Source organism: Aegilops tauschii, chromosome 3, assembly GCF_002575655.3.
Source record: "Aegilops tauschii subsp. strangulata cultivar AL8/78 chromosome 3, Aet v6.0, whole genome shotgun sequence".
Classification (NCBI taxonomy): domain Eukaryota; kingdom Viridiplantae; phylum Streptophyta; class Magnoliopsida; order Poales; family Poaceae; genus Aegilops; species Aegilops tauschii.
In genome coordinates, this window is record NC_053037.3 from 28,960,239 (window position 1) to 28,976,295 (window position 16,057).

General features: G+C 50.3%; 1 protein-coding gene across 1 annotated transcript; it reads left to right on the forward strand.

Annotated features, from left to right (window-relative positions):
* The first annotated feature begins 10,424 nt into the window (after positions 1-10,424).
* Positions 10,425-13,540, forward strand: LOC109776920 (uncharacterized). Its single transcript, XM_020335582.4, has 2 exons — positions 10,425-10,994; positions 12,278-13,540. Exons 1-2 carry the CDS (start codon positions 10,679-10,681, stop codon positions 13,273-13,275), a joined length of 1,314 nt encoding a protein of 437 aa, XP_020191171.1. The 5' UTR covers positions 10,425-10,678; the 3' UTR covers positions 13,276-13,540.
* Positions 13,541-16,057: the final 2,517 nt, after the last annotated feature.

The window sequence follows — 16,057 nt, forward strand, 5'->3', positions numbered from 1 at the left end:
AGCATTCAGAGAAGATTTAAATATTGTTCATAGATAAACTTGATCATAAACCCACAATTCATCGGTCTCAACAAACACACCGCAAAAGAAGATTACATCGAATAGATCTCCACAAGAATCTGTAGAACTTTGTATTGAGATCCAAAAAGAGAGAAGAAGTCATCTAGCTAATAACTATGGACCCGAAGGTCTAAGGTAAACTACTCACACATCATCGGAGAGGCTATGGTGTTGATGTAGAAGCCCTCCGTGCTCAATGCCCCCTCCAGCAGGACGCCGGAAAAGGCCCCAAGATGGGATCTCACGGGTAGAGAAGGTTGCGGCGGTGGAATTAGATTTTCGTGGATGCCTCTGTTGGTTTGGGGTACGTAGGTATATATAGGAGGAAGAAGTACGTCGGTGGAGCAACGTGGGCCCCACGAGGGTGGAGGGTGCGCCCAGGGGGTAGGCGCGCCCCCCTACCTCGTGCCTTCCTGGTTGATGTCTTGACGTCGGGTCCAAGTCCTCTGGATCACGTTCGTTCCGAAAATCACGTTCCCGAAGGTTTCATTCCGTTTGGACTCCGTTTGATATTCTTTTTCTATGAAACTCTGAAATAGGCAAAAAACTGCAATTCTGGGCTGGGCCTCCGGTTAATAGGTTAGTCCCAAAAATAATATAAAAGTGTATAACAAAGCCCATTAATCATCCAAAACAGAATATAATATAGCATGAAGCAATCAAAAATTATAGATACGTTGGAGACGTATCAACCCTTATAAAGCAGTTGGTTGTGAAGGATTTTCCGGTCAGAGAAAGACTTCGTATTCCCACATATAGGGCATGGACAGCACATAAAACCATTCTGCTTGTTTCCCTCAGCCACTTCGAGAAAATTATGCACGCCCTTAACGTACTCAGAGGTGTGTCTGTCACCGTACATCCATTGCCGGTTCATCTGCGTGCATTATATATAATTAAGTGTGTCAAAAACCATTACAAAACATCATGGATAGATAAGTGACAAAATTAATAGAAGTTCATCATCACATTAAAACCAAAGTACATACATAGTTCTCATTGAACAACATATAGCTCTCCAGAGCATCTAATTAAACCATACATTGAAACTATGTAAAACATTTCAATGTAACAACAAATGCGATCATAATCGCAACCAAGGTAACAATTGATCCAACGGCATAATGATACCAAGCCTCGGTATGAATGGCATATTTTCTAATCTTTCTAATCTTCAAACGCATTGCGTCCATCTTGATCCTGTGATCATCAACGACATCCGCAACATGCAACTCCAATATCATCTTCTCCTCCTCAATTTTTTTTATTTTTTCCTTCAAGTAATTGTTTTCTTCTTCAACTAAATTTAACCTCTCGACAATAGGGTCGGTTGGAATTTCCGGTTCACATACCTCCTAGATAAATAAAATCTATGTCACGTTGGTCGGCATAATTGTCATAAACAATAAATGAACCAAATAGTTATAAAAGATAATATATACCACATCCGAATCATAGACAGGACGAGGGCCGACGGGGGCAGATACCAAAACCATCGCACTATATAATAACAAGCAATAATAAAAGTAAGAAAATTAGACAAGTATCTATCTAAAGTCAGAATTTTTTTCCTTTCAGAAAGAAGATAAGAACAAGAGGCTCACCACGGTGGTGCTGGCGACGAGATCGGCACGGGAGATCGACGGCGGTGAAGACGGGGACGGGACATGACGGACCGCTAAATCTAGACAAATCTTGAAAAAATCTTAACTAGTGTGGCTCGGGCATTTCATCGAACACCTCATGTGCATGGGAGGTGAGCTAGAGCACCACAAAGCTCTCCCCTCGCCGGCCAGAAAAAATAGAGCAGTGTGGAGTGCTCTGCTCGCCGGCGAGGGGGTATATATAGCCACCTCATTGGTCCCGGTTCGTGGCTGGAACCGGGACTAAGAGCATCTCCAGCCGTTGGCCCCCCAGGGGCGCCTAAAATCGCCGCCTGGGGGTGAGCCGGCGCAAAAAATGGGCCTGGGGGCGAGTTGGTCCCCAGCCGCCGTCCCTAGGGCCGCCCCGAGGCGCGTTTAGAAATTAAAAATGTATAGAAAATTTCGGCACAGTTCGGCGAAGTTCGGCTAAACATGAAAAATTTCGGCCAACTTGGGCATATATTTCGACAAAGTTCGCCGATTTTCATTACATAGCAAATATATAATAAACTGATCTAAAAGAAACTGGCTGAACACCGAGTAGTCGCCGTCGTCGCCGCCATCCTCGTCGTCGGCCTTCTCCTCCTTGACGCGGGCGCCCCTGCTGGACCCGGCGTCGCCATGACGGACTGGTGGCGGCGGCGGCGCGTCGTCGTCGTCGCTATCGTCGATGACGACGACTCCTCCTTCGTCGCGGCCCCGGCGGCGCTCCGCGAAGCACTGCAGGGCGGCGCACTGGCGCTCCCTCGCCATCTTGAGGGAGTCCTGGCGTGCCCATTCAAGGGTCGCGTCGTCGTCGCGCTCAACCTCGCCGTGCTCCGTCTTCACGGCGGCGAGCCCTGGCTCTGCCTTCACCGGCGCGAGCCCCGGCTCCGTCTTTGGCTTGACGAAGCGCGGAGGAGGAGCCGACGAGGAGGCGCGCCGGCCACCCTTGTTGATGACGATGCCGGCGCTGCGAGTGCGCCGGCCGAGCGGCGTCTCCGCCGCGGGCTCGGCCTTGACGCCGAGCAGCACCGGAGTGCCGGAGGAGTGCGAGGAAGAGCGCGAGGAGGAGGAAGAAGAGGAGGAGCCGAACCTCCTTGGCGCCCATGGCCTGTCGCGTCGGTGGTGCGCCGGGGCGGCCGCCCTCGCCGGGGGGTACGCCAACGGCGGGTCGTTGCCGCCCTCGAGGTGCGTCAGCACGCCCTCGAGTGTGCGGCCGGGGATGCCCCACCACAGGTGGCGCCCCTCGCTGTTCTTCAGGCCACCGACCACCGGCGCGCCGTTGGTGGACGCCATCCGCTGCTGCTGACGGCGCTCGAAGTACGCCGCCCAAGCCACATGGTTGTCGGCGACGTACTGGGGGAGGGAGAGTTGGGCGTCGGTGAGGGAGGCGCGCACGACGTCGACCTCGTCGGCGAAGTAGGAGGGTTTGGCCACGGCGTCGGGCAACGGGGGAATGGGCACTCCCCCGTTGCTGAGCCTCCAGCCCGTCGGCCCGGCGCGCATGTCCGGCGGCGCCAGGATGTTAGCCTGGAATAGGAGCCAGGACTCCTGTTCGCGGAGCGTGCGGCGGCTGAAGCCGTTGGCCGCCGCCTCGTCTCCGGGGAAACGCTCGGCCATCGAGGAGGGGAGGGAGAGGGAGGGGCTGGGCGGCGGCGCTCGGGAGAAGGAGAGGGAGAGGGAAGGCTCGGCGGCGGCGCTCGGGAGAGGTATAGCTCGGCGGCGAGGGCTGGGCTGGTGTGGCCACAGGCGAGCGAGGCCACCGGCTTATATAGGCGCGCCGCGCCCGTGTGTACGCGTGCGAGGGAGGGGAGGCGTCGGCGCGCTGTCCCGTGACGCGCCGCCCGTGAGGAATCAATGGCAAGGCTGACCGGCGGCGGCAGCCTTGGCGGTCAGCCTTGCCATTGATTCCCCACGGCAACCGAGGCGTTGGGGGAAGGCGAGGCGCGGTGTCGCTGACGCGGCTGGCCCGCGGCTTTTTGCGCCAAAACCACTCGCCGCGGCGCCCCCGGGCGCCCCCCAGCGCGCCGGGTTCAGCCTGGGTCCGCCGGCGCTGATTTCGGCCCAGGCCGGCGAAAATCGGGCTCCTAGGGGCGCGACTGGGCCGTTTTTTCAGCACCGGCGCGAAAAAATCGCCTGGGGAGGCCTTCCTGGGGCGCGGCTGGAGATGCTCTAAAGGCCCCCCTTCTGTCCCGGTTCCAGCCACGAACCGGGACCAATGGTTGTGGGCCAGGAGCGAGGACCATTGGTCCCGGTTCGTGCCCGGAACCGGGACAAATGGGTCCAGATGAATTGGGACCAATGCCCCACGAGGCCCGGCCGGCCCCCGAGCCGCATAAACCGGGACGTATGCCCCCATGGCTCCCGGTTCGTGACTGAACCTGGACTAATGGGCTGGCCAGGCCCCAACCAAAGCCCTATTTTCTACTAGTGGGTATCCCCACACGAATGCATTACTCAAAGAGTCATCATGGCAAGATGTTACAGAGATGCGCTAGAACCCAAGGCTATTGTCGCCAATACACAACATCAGCCTTTTGCTTGGAGAATCTAGAACACCAAAGAGTAAAATCGGATACAATGTTCCTAATGGTGACAGAGGGCTGGTGAAGATTGTTTCTGAAGGTGGCGGCATTCTACGAGTCCCAGAGCTTTCAGAGAAATAGAGATGACGAGATCCAGCCAAACCTCACCAGCGAGGCCCGTGGGCGTCTTGACTTCCCAAATGTCGATGATGGTGCGGGTGGCTGAAGACCAAGAAGATGTCACACTTGAACAAACATGTGGACATGTGAGGAAGATATGCGAGGCATCCTCCTAAGTGGGCCGACATTGGGGGCAGTCGCTGGATTTGAAGATGTTCGTGTTGAAGAGGTTGGCGTTGGAGTTTAGGCGGTCCTTAAGAAGCAGCCAACCAAATATCCTAAGCTTGATGGGGATCCTAGTATTCTAGAGTGGTGCTCCCTCCTGCATGAGAAGGTTATACACATGCTTGGCGGACAAGTCAATGACCATGTTGAGCTACCTGTCGTCATCGACACCAGAAGGGGCGAAATCCTGCAATAAAGACAACAAAAGAGCCAATTCCCAAGAAACAATCAATGTAAGGTGATTGTGAAGGGTAGACAACAAACCATCCAACATAATCTATGGACAACACCTCCGCGTCCATGTCGTCGACGCGTACCTCGCCGGTGGCGTTGTTCTCGAGGTCCACCTCAAAGGCGGGGGACGCGGCCTCCAGTACCGACCGGTGCACGGGGAATGTCTCGCCGCCGACGTGGATCGTCACGTCCGTCTCGTTCGACATGCCCTCTATGTGCTCCCCACCTAGGTTGTTGAACGGCTCCGCCGCTGCCGCGGCAACCTCCTCGGCGTGCAAGGAAGGGTTGTGGACGGAGACATCGCACAGGACGGTGAGGCAGTCGTCCACGAGGATTTTCCTTCTTCTTCTTTTTTCAAATTTACTTTTCCTTTTCTCCAAATTCACAAGTATTTTCTGACTGGGACTGTTTTTCAAATCGGTGAATATTTTTTGAAAATAGAATATTTTTTCAAATCATGAATATGTTTTAAATTCAAAATTTGTTCATTGAAATCAAAAAAGTTAATTATATTATAAATTTTTCATGAATTTCTAAAAACTGTTCATCAGATGAAAAATATATATTGAATTCATAAAAATCTCATCAAAATCAAAAAATGTTGATCATCTTCAAAAATATTCATGCATTATAGAAAAATGCTCGTCATATTCAAAATTATTCATCAATTTCAAGAAAATATTCTCAACTTCAAGATTAGGTCAGCCAACTCACAAAGTTGTTCATTGAATTTAAATTTTGTTCATCAAATACAGGAAAATGGTCATAAATATCAAATTAGATTCATCTATATAGAAAAATCATAAAAACTAAAAACATATACAATCAAAATTCAAAAAAATCAATTTTGAGAAATTGTAAACATCTTTCTGAATTCGCGAATATTTTTAAAATTCGTGAACAATTGTTTTGTATTTAGTTACATTTGTTGAAATTCTAAAGTAGTTTTAGATCCTGGTATTTTTTAAAGAAGCAAAAAAGAAACTGAAAACAAAAGCAACAGCAAAAAGAAACGAAAAACAATGCCGCGCCCCACACATGAGCCGGCCTAAGGCTGTGCCTGGGGAAGGAGGAGTTGCGCGCTGCCTTCTTTGCTAGCAGCACGGGGCACCAATAGAAGGGAAAGGTTTCCTAATTAAAGTGATTCCCCGCTCTAATTAGACGTTAAAAATAGATTAGTGCCGAATGCGGGAAAAGGTTGTGTTTTCCTATGAGTGGACCTTTTATTTTGTTCTTTTTTTAGAAATTCTATACGGCGCGCAGATCGTCCACGACAAGATCTGGCCCATTTTTGTATGAGCCAGTCCATTTTTGTATTATTTCTTCCTTTCGATTTTTCTTTCTTTTTCTTTTTTGGTTTTTCTTTTTTCTTTTTCTGATTTTCTGACTGACCTATAGGAACCTTCCATTATTTCACTAGTTTTCAGTTTTCTTTCCCTTCATTCCTTTATATAAGGTGTATTTATTTTTGATAAAATCCCACAATGTAAGGTGCATTTGTTCTAATTTCTCATAATTTTTTTAACCCTTCAGAAAAAAGAAAGTATCTCTTCCCCGATTGCATGTATCTCTCCCTATAGAGAAAAAAGGAAAGTATCTCTCTCCTAGCCGAAACGATTTACTTGCCGCTAATCAATGAATTAGCGGGTAATTTAGTCCTAAATTATCTATAATTATGTGTCTTGGTCACCGCGACAAAAATAATATACCTTACATAAAGGAACGGAGGGAGTATTTTCTTTCTTTTATTCTTTTCGTTGGTTCTTTTTCTGGTTTTTTTGTTTTCTCTCCTATATTTATTTATTACTTTAGTTTAAATGTTCTGTGTGTATTAGACAAGGTTCACCATATATTTAAAAAAAGTTCACCATACATTGAGAAGATTGTAAATCATGTATATCTTATGTTACTAAATTATTCATTTTGTATTTAAAAAAATGATCATAATTTATTGAAAATGTGTTCAGTGCATATTTGAAAAAGTATTCACCGTATACGTAAATGTTTAATGTGTTCATGGAATTTAAAAAAAAGTTCAGTGTGGATTTTGAAAAATGTTCATCGTTTGTTAGAAAACAAATTATAGTATAAAAAACTATAGAAAACAAAAGGCTTGAAAAGAAAAAAAATAAAAAAACTGGAACTGGAAGAAGAAAAAGAAAAAAAACAAATAAAAGTGAAAAACGTATGTAATAAAATATTTACGTGTGAATGTACATTCTGCAGTTACAGATCACCTTTTTTCTAAAAACAGCATCCGCAGTTTGAACAAAAGATTGAGGAGAAACATCTGCGAGGAGATTTACTGGGCTTCTACTGGGCCAATGAGGCGAGGCAAGCATGTAAAGCGATACGTATCACCTCCCCCCCCCCCCCCCCCCCCCCCCCTTGCGGGGACCTTCAGGGGTCATTTTTGGTGGCCTCTGAGCACTCCAAGTGCTGCGTCCAATCGCCACCAGATACCACATGTTGGGCGCTCCCTACGGGTTTGATTTTTTTTCCTTTTTGCTTTTTTAGGTTTTAGATGTCTTTTTTTGCTTTTTGGTTTTCACGCGGTATTCCCTAGGTTTTGGAGGAAAAAATTACATGAATTTTTTTACGTGGAAAAAAATTGTGCTTCCATGAGAAGCATTGATTTGCTTTTTGTGGAGGCACTGATTGATTCCACAAAAAGCAGAACTACGCTACTCGGAAAGAAAAAAAATGTGCTAGAAGGACAGATTTGCTCCCTGTGGAGGCACGGGTTTGCATCTATGGGAAGCACATATGTTCTTGCTTGTGCTTCTTAAAAGGGGGGGGGGGGGGGGGGGCAACAACTGTGATTCAGGCTTCGATAATTTTTACCAATCATTTTTTGGTTTCCCTTTTCTTTTGGAAAATAAGTTCGTCGAAGCTTATTAACATGGGATCTACTTTCAAAATCCTCAACGCGAGAAATCTAATAATGAAAACAGTTTGGAATTTGCACGTACGGTTAAAAAAATAAAACGTTTTGACTAAATAAATCTATGAAAAACGAAAACTCTCATGTTGCAACAAGTGACGCACTCAGTGCCTCAGAAGGTGTGAGTGATCTTCGCAAGGTGTAACCCTTACAGCAACTCTAGCCGATCCCCTAAAATTTAGAAGAGTAAACGGCCAAGTATCCTTTAGTGCAGTATTTTTACTCCTCTAAATTTTGGTCATTTCTAGTGGATCCCCTAAACTTTAGCCAAGTAAGAAAGAATTGAGTGGCACAAGCACAAATTCGATGTAAACAAGTACGTATGAACCTACTAAAACAAAATTCAATGCCAATGAATCTACTAAAATGAAATTGGTTACATATTTTACATTGACATTTGGATGAACTTAAGCTGAAACTTAGACATACATAATTGAAACTTACCAATCACTAACTATCTCTTTGGCAAGTCTCTTTCAATCGCCTTCCCACCGATCATAGGGGTCGGCGTATTGGCTGTCATCATCGTTGTTGCCGCCGCCGTCGTCGTCATTGGTAGACATAGCGATGACATCCGCCCCCGGCCGCTAACTACTCGTACAAGACGCTCTGCCTCGACTTGCTCCGCGTAGCAGTGGCGGAGCTCCGCCATGTGCGCCTCGTCGGTCGCCTCCGCCATGATGCGCTTCCGAGCCTCCCGGTCCTCCATCCTCTCCCGCGCGGAGACCACTCGCAGCTTGGAGTAAAAGTTTTACTCCTATTTCCTTTGTTGCAAATTAGTTGACTTGAATTTGTCTAAATACAGATGTATCTATACTTGTTTAGTGTCTAGATACATTCGTGCCTAGATAAATATGGGTCAAGTAATTTGAAACGAAAGGAGTAGGTTTTTTGGCTTGGGTTAGAGCAACTCCAAATGGGTGACCCATTTCGTCCGCCGCCGTCCGTTTGGGTCGGCGCGGACAGAAAAGTCGGCCCAACGCGCCGACCCAAACGGACGCGCGTCCATTTTTCGTCCGCGGGCGACTCATTCCCTACCCAATTTTGAGCCGGATTTGCGTCGGCGCGGACACAAGACGGACGCGCGCGCGCCTACTCCTCTCCCGGGCCCGCCGGGCGGTGGGAGCCACCACCATTTTCCCTAAAAACACTCCCGCCCGCGCGCTCCCGCCCCCAACCAGCCATGGACGACGCCATCGACCTCGACGCCGCCGCCGGCCTCGCCTCCCTCGCCTCGTCCGGCGCCGCCGCCCCCTCCGGGAAAGGCAAGCCTCGTTCCCCGCGCAAGACCGCCGCCGCGACCAAGCCCAAGAAGGCGCTGACGCCCGAACAGCGGGCAAGGGAGTCGGCCAAGAGGAAGGGTCGGAGGCACGCCGCAGACGCGAGGGATGAGGCCGCCGCGCAGGCCGCCGTCGTCGCCACCACGCAGCAGGAGGTCACCAACGCCCACGTCGCGGCGGCAACGAGGGAGGTGCTCTACATGCTAGGGTTAAACCCTAGCCAGCGCGGCCTCGTCCAAGCCGCCGTCGCCGCGGCTAGCACCGGCTCGTCGGCGTTTCCTCGGATGGTGCTGCCCGACCCGCCCCGTGCGTCGGCTTGCAACCCGATCCCCGGCTTCCACGTCTACCCGCGGGCCTCGCGCCTCTCCGGGAGTGCTCGCCCGACGTGAGCGTGGTCGCGCCTTCCACGCCCGCGCCCATCGACCCCAATGCCACCCCGGTGGTCGGTGGCTCGTCATCCGGCGGCACGAGGAAACGCGCGCGGCAGACGCCGGCCGGCGGGCTCCCGGACGCTCGCAACCTGTTCGAGGAAATGCCGTCCGCCGTCGACGAGGACTACATGCAGAACCTCATCTTCGAGGGTGGTGCGCCGGCCGCTGGCTACGATCCCAACGAGACACAAAGTCAGGATGGCCGCGGGGCATTCACGCCGGCCGCTGGCTATGATCCCAATCAGGCGGCCTTCATGCGCGATCAGGTCGGCATCGACCTGGACAGCTTCCCCCTCGACCACGAGTTCCCGGACGACTACGGGCTAGAGGAAGATCCACGAGTGCGACATCGACGATGGCGTGGTCGAACTGAAGTCCCACCCTTTTTGTGTGCTGGCATGTGTGCCGGCCGGCTGGCGAGTGCGCTAGCATGAACTGTGGTGATATTTTCTGAAGCCGGCATTGTATGCCGCCGCTGGCATGGTGCCGGCATGAGACATGGCCGCTGGCATGATCGGCCGCGGGCCTTTTTTATTTAAAAGTTGAATGTGGACATGAAATGGGTCGGCGCGTTGAATCTGCCGACCCAAATGCAAAACTGGGCGGGCGCCGGGCGGGCGGCCGACCTAAACGGACAAAATGCGGACAAATGCGCCGTCCGTTTGGGTCGGCCGGTTGGAGTTGCTCTTAGGTGTCGGTGAGAGGAGAAAACTCGGTTTTCTTCTTCTTCTTCTCTAACCGGTGATTCTAGAGGATAGCTCTTTAACTAGTGATCCCATTGGCGCTTTCCCCGGATAAACGTCGACATTCTCGTCGTGCAAAGACGTCATTTTGCCGAAAGGAACCGCAATTTGGACGGAGTGGTAGGAATCAAAGAGAAAGCATAATACTACTTACTTTGATGAGAGTGAGGCAGAGTAGACGACCCATGACGTCTCTCCCCCTCCAACTCCGCAACCTCTGCTCTCAAAAGTGATCTCTGACCCCAATCATTCTATCATACCCAATTTTATTATCTCTCCAACTCATAGTGGGGCTCCATTTTGCAAAGTTGACAGCTTCCCTTGGCCTCCAATGGAGCCTATCACCCCGTCCACCTAACCCGCCATTGTCTCTTGCCCCTCCCTTTCCTCTGCCTCCCGCCTCCAGCTCATCGGCATCCTCCTCTGTTTTCCGGATTGGTCTACAGAGCTCCCATGATTCTTCCTCTGCTGAGTTTTCGGTGGGGAGGGTGATGGTCCGCGAGTTGCTGGCCGTGCTGGTGCGCGCGGCGCTGCAGTGGGCGCTGGCGACGCTGCTCCTCGCCAACGGCGCCGCCTTCTGCCTCATCGCCGCCGCGGCCTCCTCGCTCCGCCTCGGCCCGCCATGCCTCCTCTGCGCACGCGTCCACCGCCTGCTCTGCTCCGACTGCGGCCAAGAAGAACGAGACGCCTTCCGCCGCCTGCTCTGCGACGCTCACGTCGCCGCCATCGCGCGCTTAGGCGCACAAGAAGCAGAGCAGCCGGCGTGCTCTCCTTCTGATCACGTCGACGCAGGGACAAAATATGGAGGTAATCAGTCCATCGATTTTCTTATTCTCTTCGAACTAGCAGCGTGGCGTGGCACCAATGGTCTGTCTCTGCCGGAATTGCTAGAGAATACTAGTATCACCAATTAGCAACCACAAAATGATTCTGCATAGCAACATGAATTTCGGTATGTTTATCTGGTCGAGTTGTTGGTGATACCACCAAAAAATGGTTGCGGTGTAAACAGACACACCTTTGATAGGATAAGAAAGTATACGAGTTCAACAAGACAGCAATGCATCCATCTGATAGATATGATTCGGTGATGGACTGCATGAGAACAGTTTAGAGATGTCAATGTCATTCTCAGGAATCAGAAGATGGGAATGCTTCTCAATGGGTTTCAACTGCCCAAAATTGAGTTACAGGGAACCTGAACGCAGTTTCGGCAATTGCGCCCTTCAGTAGTTCTCAATGAAAAAGGTGGTCCACCTGCCAATTTGGCAATTCACTAGTTCAGTTAATTTTTATTTTTTTGAAAGATCCAACATGCTGCCGGCATTCATTCATTGATTTAGTAGAAGAGAGCGGAAAACAGGGTCGGTCGATCAAGTGATCGCATGAATGATATTGAAAACAGAAAAGAGAAGGAGCCCCTGGGCTCAAGCTGTTCTAACTCCTCACAAAATTTTCCTTCTCCCCGAATGAGCAGCAGTTCCTTTCTTGCCGAATTTCTCAGTTGATTAGGATAATCATGGATTTTGTAGCCCATCTTGCCGCGCCAGGAGCCGTCTGCTGAATGATGCTGTGAACTGCATCGGCAGGGTTGCCGAATTGCACCTCAGTGTTGTTGTTGAACAATTCCAAGTGCAGTAAACACAGGAATGAAGCTGGAACCGGCGAAACAACAATTTGTGCGGTTTTTCTGTTTCTCGGCTGCCTGAAAATCCTGATTGTGCTAGTGATTATTGCGGGAAGAAGAGGTAGGCGCAGCATCCCGGCGAGGCCGCGCCATGACCCATGAGCGGAGGTTTGACATGTGCTAGGAAAACGGTCAAGGAAGAAGTCGACGATCTGGCCGTTCATTTGTGATCTAACGGTTCAGATTATTCCAAATCGACTGACCCTATCATTTTTTCCAGTCAACTGAAGGATAGGTGAACCCTAATTTGTGATAATTTTTTTTAAGCTTTTGGCCTTTCCCTACTAGCAATTTACTACTTCAAATGCACATTAGCGAATCCAACTAAAAAATTGTACATTAGCGAATGAAAATGCTCTTTGAATTCTTCGTGTTGACAACCGATAGTTGACGTTGTTCACAGGTCTGGAGTCTCACCGCGTCGTCTCCATCGGCAGCGAGATCTGCGAGCAAGATCGTGGCGCCGACGATGACCACCCTCGTGCCGCTGCCACCAACCTCAGCACCCTCGGAAGAACGTCGAGCATGGACAGCGGCGAAGGCCCGTACGTGTCCCTGTTCGAGCTCGCTCCCCTCGTCGCCCTCCCGGAAGCCAACCCGCCGCCGGATTACGATGCCAAAGAAGCACCTCACGGTCACGGTCACAGGACGACGACGAGGCCGGAGCACGACGAGAGAGCGTCCCCGAGCGACGCGGCAGGCGGCGAGCCGGCGCTGACGGTGAGCGGCCTCGTCGCCGCCCTCCGCGCGCAGCGGAGGGAGCTGGAGGCGGCGCGCGCGGAGCTGCACGGCGAGCGGCGCGCTAGGGCGGAGCTGGAGGAGCAGGGCGAGCTGGACCGGGAGGCGGCGCGGGTGGCCATGCAGCTCGTCCACGAGGCGGAGACGGAGAAGCACGAGCTGCAGCGGCAGCTCGACGCGCTCAGGGTCAGGGCCCAGCTCCACGACTACGAGGCCGCCGGCTTGGACGCGGCGGACTACTCTGCTCCGGTCAGCCGGCTCGGCCGCCGGCTGAGCCGCGACGGCGGCAGTGAGTCGATGGGCCTGGAAGTGGAAGACGAGGCGGGCTGGAGCGGGAACAAGAACTACCAGTCGCTGGTGGACTTCCTGCCGGGCTCGGTCTACTCCTCGTCGCCGGACCTGGCCAACCTGCTGAGGCTCTACACGGAAGGCAATGGCAATGGAGCTCGTCGGCCGAAAGAGGGTGACATCACCGAGGAGGAGGAGGAGGAGGAGGAGGTCGTCGTCGCCGTCACGGCCGCAGCTGTCTCTGGTTTCGACGGCGGGGACGGTGAGGAGGCCACTAGCATGGCTGCTGCTGCTGGTGCTTCTTTGGCGGAAAGCGGTGGCGACCACGTCCGAGCAGATCTTGCACAAGACGAAGCAGCTGTAATGCGTGCATGATGTATCGCATCACCGTGATTGATATGTTTTCTATTTAACCGCCATTCTTTTTATACTATTTGTTGCACGGAGCTTCGTGTATACAATGGTCCTTGGTAATTTCATCGAACACCTTGCGTGCGTCTGCTGTCCGGCCGGAGTCGGGCAGGTGCCGCTACATGATTCCCAGCCTTGCAGATGCTCGAGGTTGTCGCTCGGCTCGGTGCCGCTCGTTGTATTCCACACAATGGAACCAAATGGAATATACAAATTGCTTTTTTAGCTAGCACCATTTCATCACATGTTCACAAGTGGCACATTTCGAATTCTCTATATTGACCGTCTAGAATTCATCTTGGTCAAAATTCATCTTCTCTTCATCAACATATCGGGTCACACCTTGAACCTATTATTTACTTGTCCCATTATCACCAAATTGGGCAAGCTTTAAGCATATCTTCTCTCGGGATGCTTATCTTGAACATGCACATGCCTATCTTGATGACCATCTTCACTTGATATCATCCTCACATGACCTATATGAAAACTTCATTGTGATGCAAGCCCCATGAGTATCACTCGATAATACTACGCCTACGAAGACTAACGTAAACTTTTACGTAACTTTCCATCTATACTCCTCTCCCCCTATTTTAAGTGGGGTGGAGCCCGCCTTCTCTCTAATCCTAATCAAAACTTGCCAGCTGTCTAATTACGTAAGGATTACGATTAAACCATTCGTAGGTCTAGCATTACTCAGTATCACTTAACTCGCAAAACCGTACCAAAGCACACAAGACACAGGTTAGCTCACAAAGGGCAATTCACAATTACTCACCATACCACTAGATTACACGCTGTATATCATTGTGGGAAGACCATATAGAAGATAGTCCACATGCTTCCTCTTCCCAACTCAATCAAATGCATTCAACATGGCCTCAACCCACGGGGCCCTATCAGTTTGGGCCAAATGTCATGCATAGTCCATATATGTAATTGTTGGCAGGACAACTCCTACTCAACAGGTTCAAACGTAGCTGAAAACCAAGGGGTCAGACAATCCAGGCATCACACAGGAGGTCAGGACAGTCTGGATCAAGGACAGGTGCCCCGGACACTAGCCAAAATGAAGCCAAATTAGAAATGACGTCGGGAATCACCCATACCTTCTACCGCTCAAGCATCTGGGCTCAAACAATCTGTCCCGGGGGGAAAACACAAAAGGACCTGGACACTAGGTCGGGCACTTCTAGTCTTTAACGCCGTCCAGTTAGATTTGCTACCACAACTTAATAGCCGGGCCTAGGGGCCGAAATAGTCAGGCCAGATGAAGAACAACACATTAACATTGTGCCCTACATTCTTCGTGACCATATTGAGTTTCACCTTGGCATCATTTTAATCATCACTCAATCTTCTTCATGCTCTAAAATAACCACTTGAGAGACACAATGAATTATTCACTTGAATCCCCTACACCAAGACTTGATCAATTAGGACTCAACTCATGATAACACCATGACCTTATCTTGACGTCAAGTCCTGAATTACTCTTCATTCTCTCAAGATCTGGAAACTACAAAATCCATTACATTTGCTTCTCGTTGATCATAATGTATTCATATCTTAAACCCAATGCTCTTGATGCACATCTTAGTGTTGATGGCATTCTTCACACTCATCCAATACATTTCATGCATCATCTATGGAACATATCTTTATATATAATAACTCAAGAAAAATCATTAAACCCCATGGATTGCCTTTAATTATCAAAACCACACACATACATCACTTTGATATGACATCGTCGACCTCCATGTCCCACGGGTGCCCTCTCAAAAGTAGTTGACCGCATGGTCTAAAGGAATAGATACACACCACTGCACTAGCCTCTAGACCTGGCAGTAGCGTCGTCACTTGTGAGAAGATTGGAGAGCGATGGGGCTCTCGATTAGGTGCTGGCCAGGGTCACTCTAGCGAAGAGTTGATCGACCGGCGCAACCGCTCCTCATTAGTCATCCCCATGTACAACATGGCCACACGGAACATGTAGGCAAGGGAGGAGGCACACATGGTGCCATGGTTGTTGATGTCGTCACCCTGACAATGGAGCATAATGTTGAGGGTGCCAACGACACGACACATGTGGGGACGTTGTGCAACCACGAATGCAGATCAAAAGTCGAGTCTAGGAGGATGCGCCGCGCTTGTCGTGCTCGCCGGGAGGTGTAGGAGCCATGAGACCTATCCAACACGATGGGTAGATAGCAGTGGCGACCTCTAGTGCCTAGGGAGGCAGTGAGAACATTGTCCTCCTGGAGGCCTAGCGTCATGGCAGGCGCAGTTGAATGAGAGGATTTAGGGATGTCACCATGTCGGTGAGGAGACTGGATAAAGCTAGTTGGTTGGTACCCATGAAATAAAAACATGTTATTGAGTATTTTTTTTTGTGAATCAAAGGGGTTTTCTCTGCCCCAACTTTTATAAAGCTGAGGCAAACGTCCCACATTGTTTTTATAACTCTCGGTCACAACCAGTAGTAGCTGCGGCGACATTATTACAAATTTTTAGTAAAACAAAACGACGCACTAGACGCTCGACAGGATCCCAGATAGAGAGGCGCACAAATACAAACAACATGAAGAACCACCTAACAACAAACTCAAAACCAAGCAATCCTATGAAGCTCTCCTCCATGAGGAGGAAGCATTCTAAGAGCAAGACAGCTCGAGCATTTGCGCATAGCACCTTCCATTATGGCACCAGAGCTCCCACCAAGCCAGGACACACTTCAGAC

Coding starts and splice junctions, on each gene's coding strand:
- LOC109776920 (XM_020335582.4), top strand. CDS start 10,679: ATGGTCCGCGAGTTGCTGGCCGTGCTGGTGCGCGCGGCGCTGCAGTGG. Junction 10,995..12,277: donor CGCAGGGACAAAATATGGAG/GTAATCAGTCCA, acceptor CGTTGTTCACAG/GTCTGGAGTCTCACCGCGTC.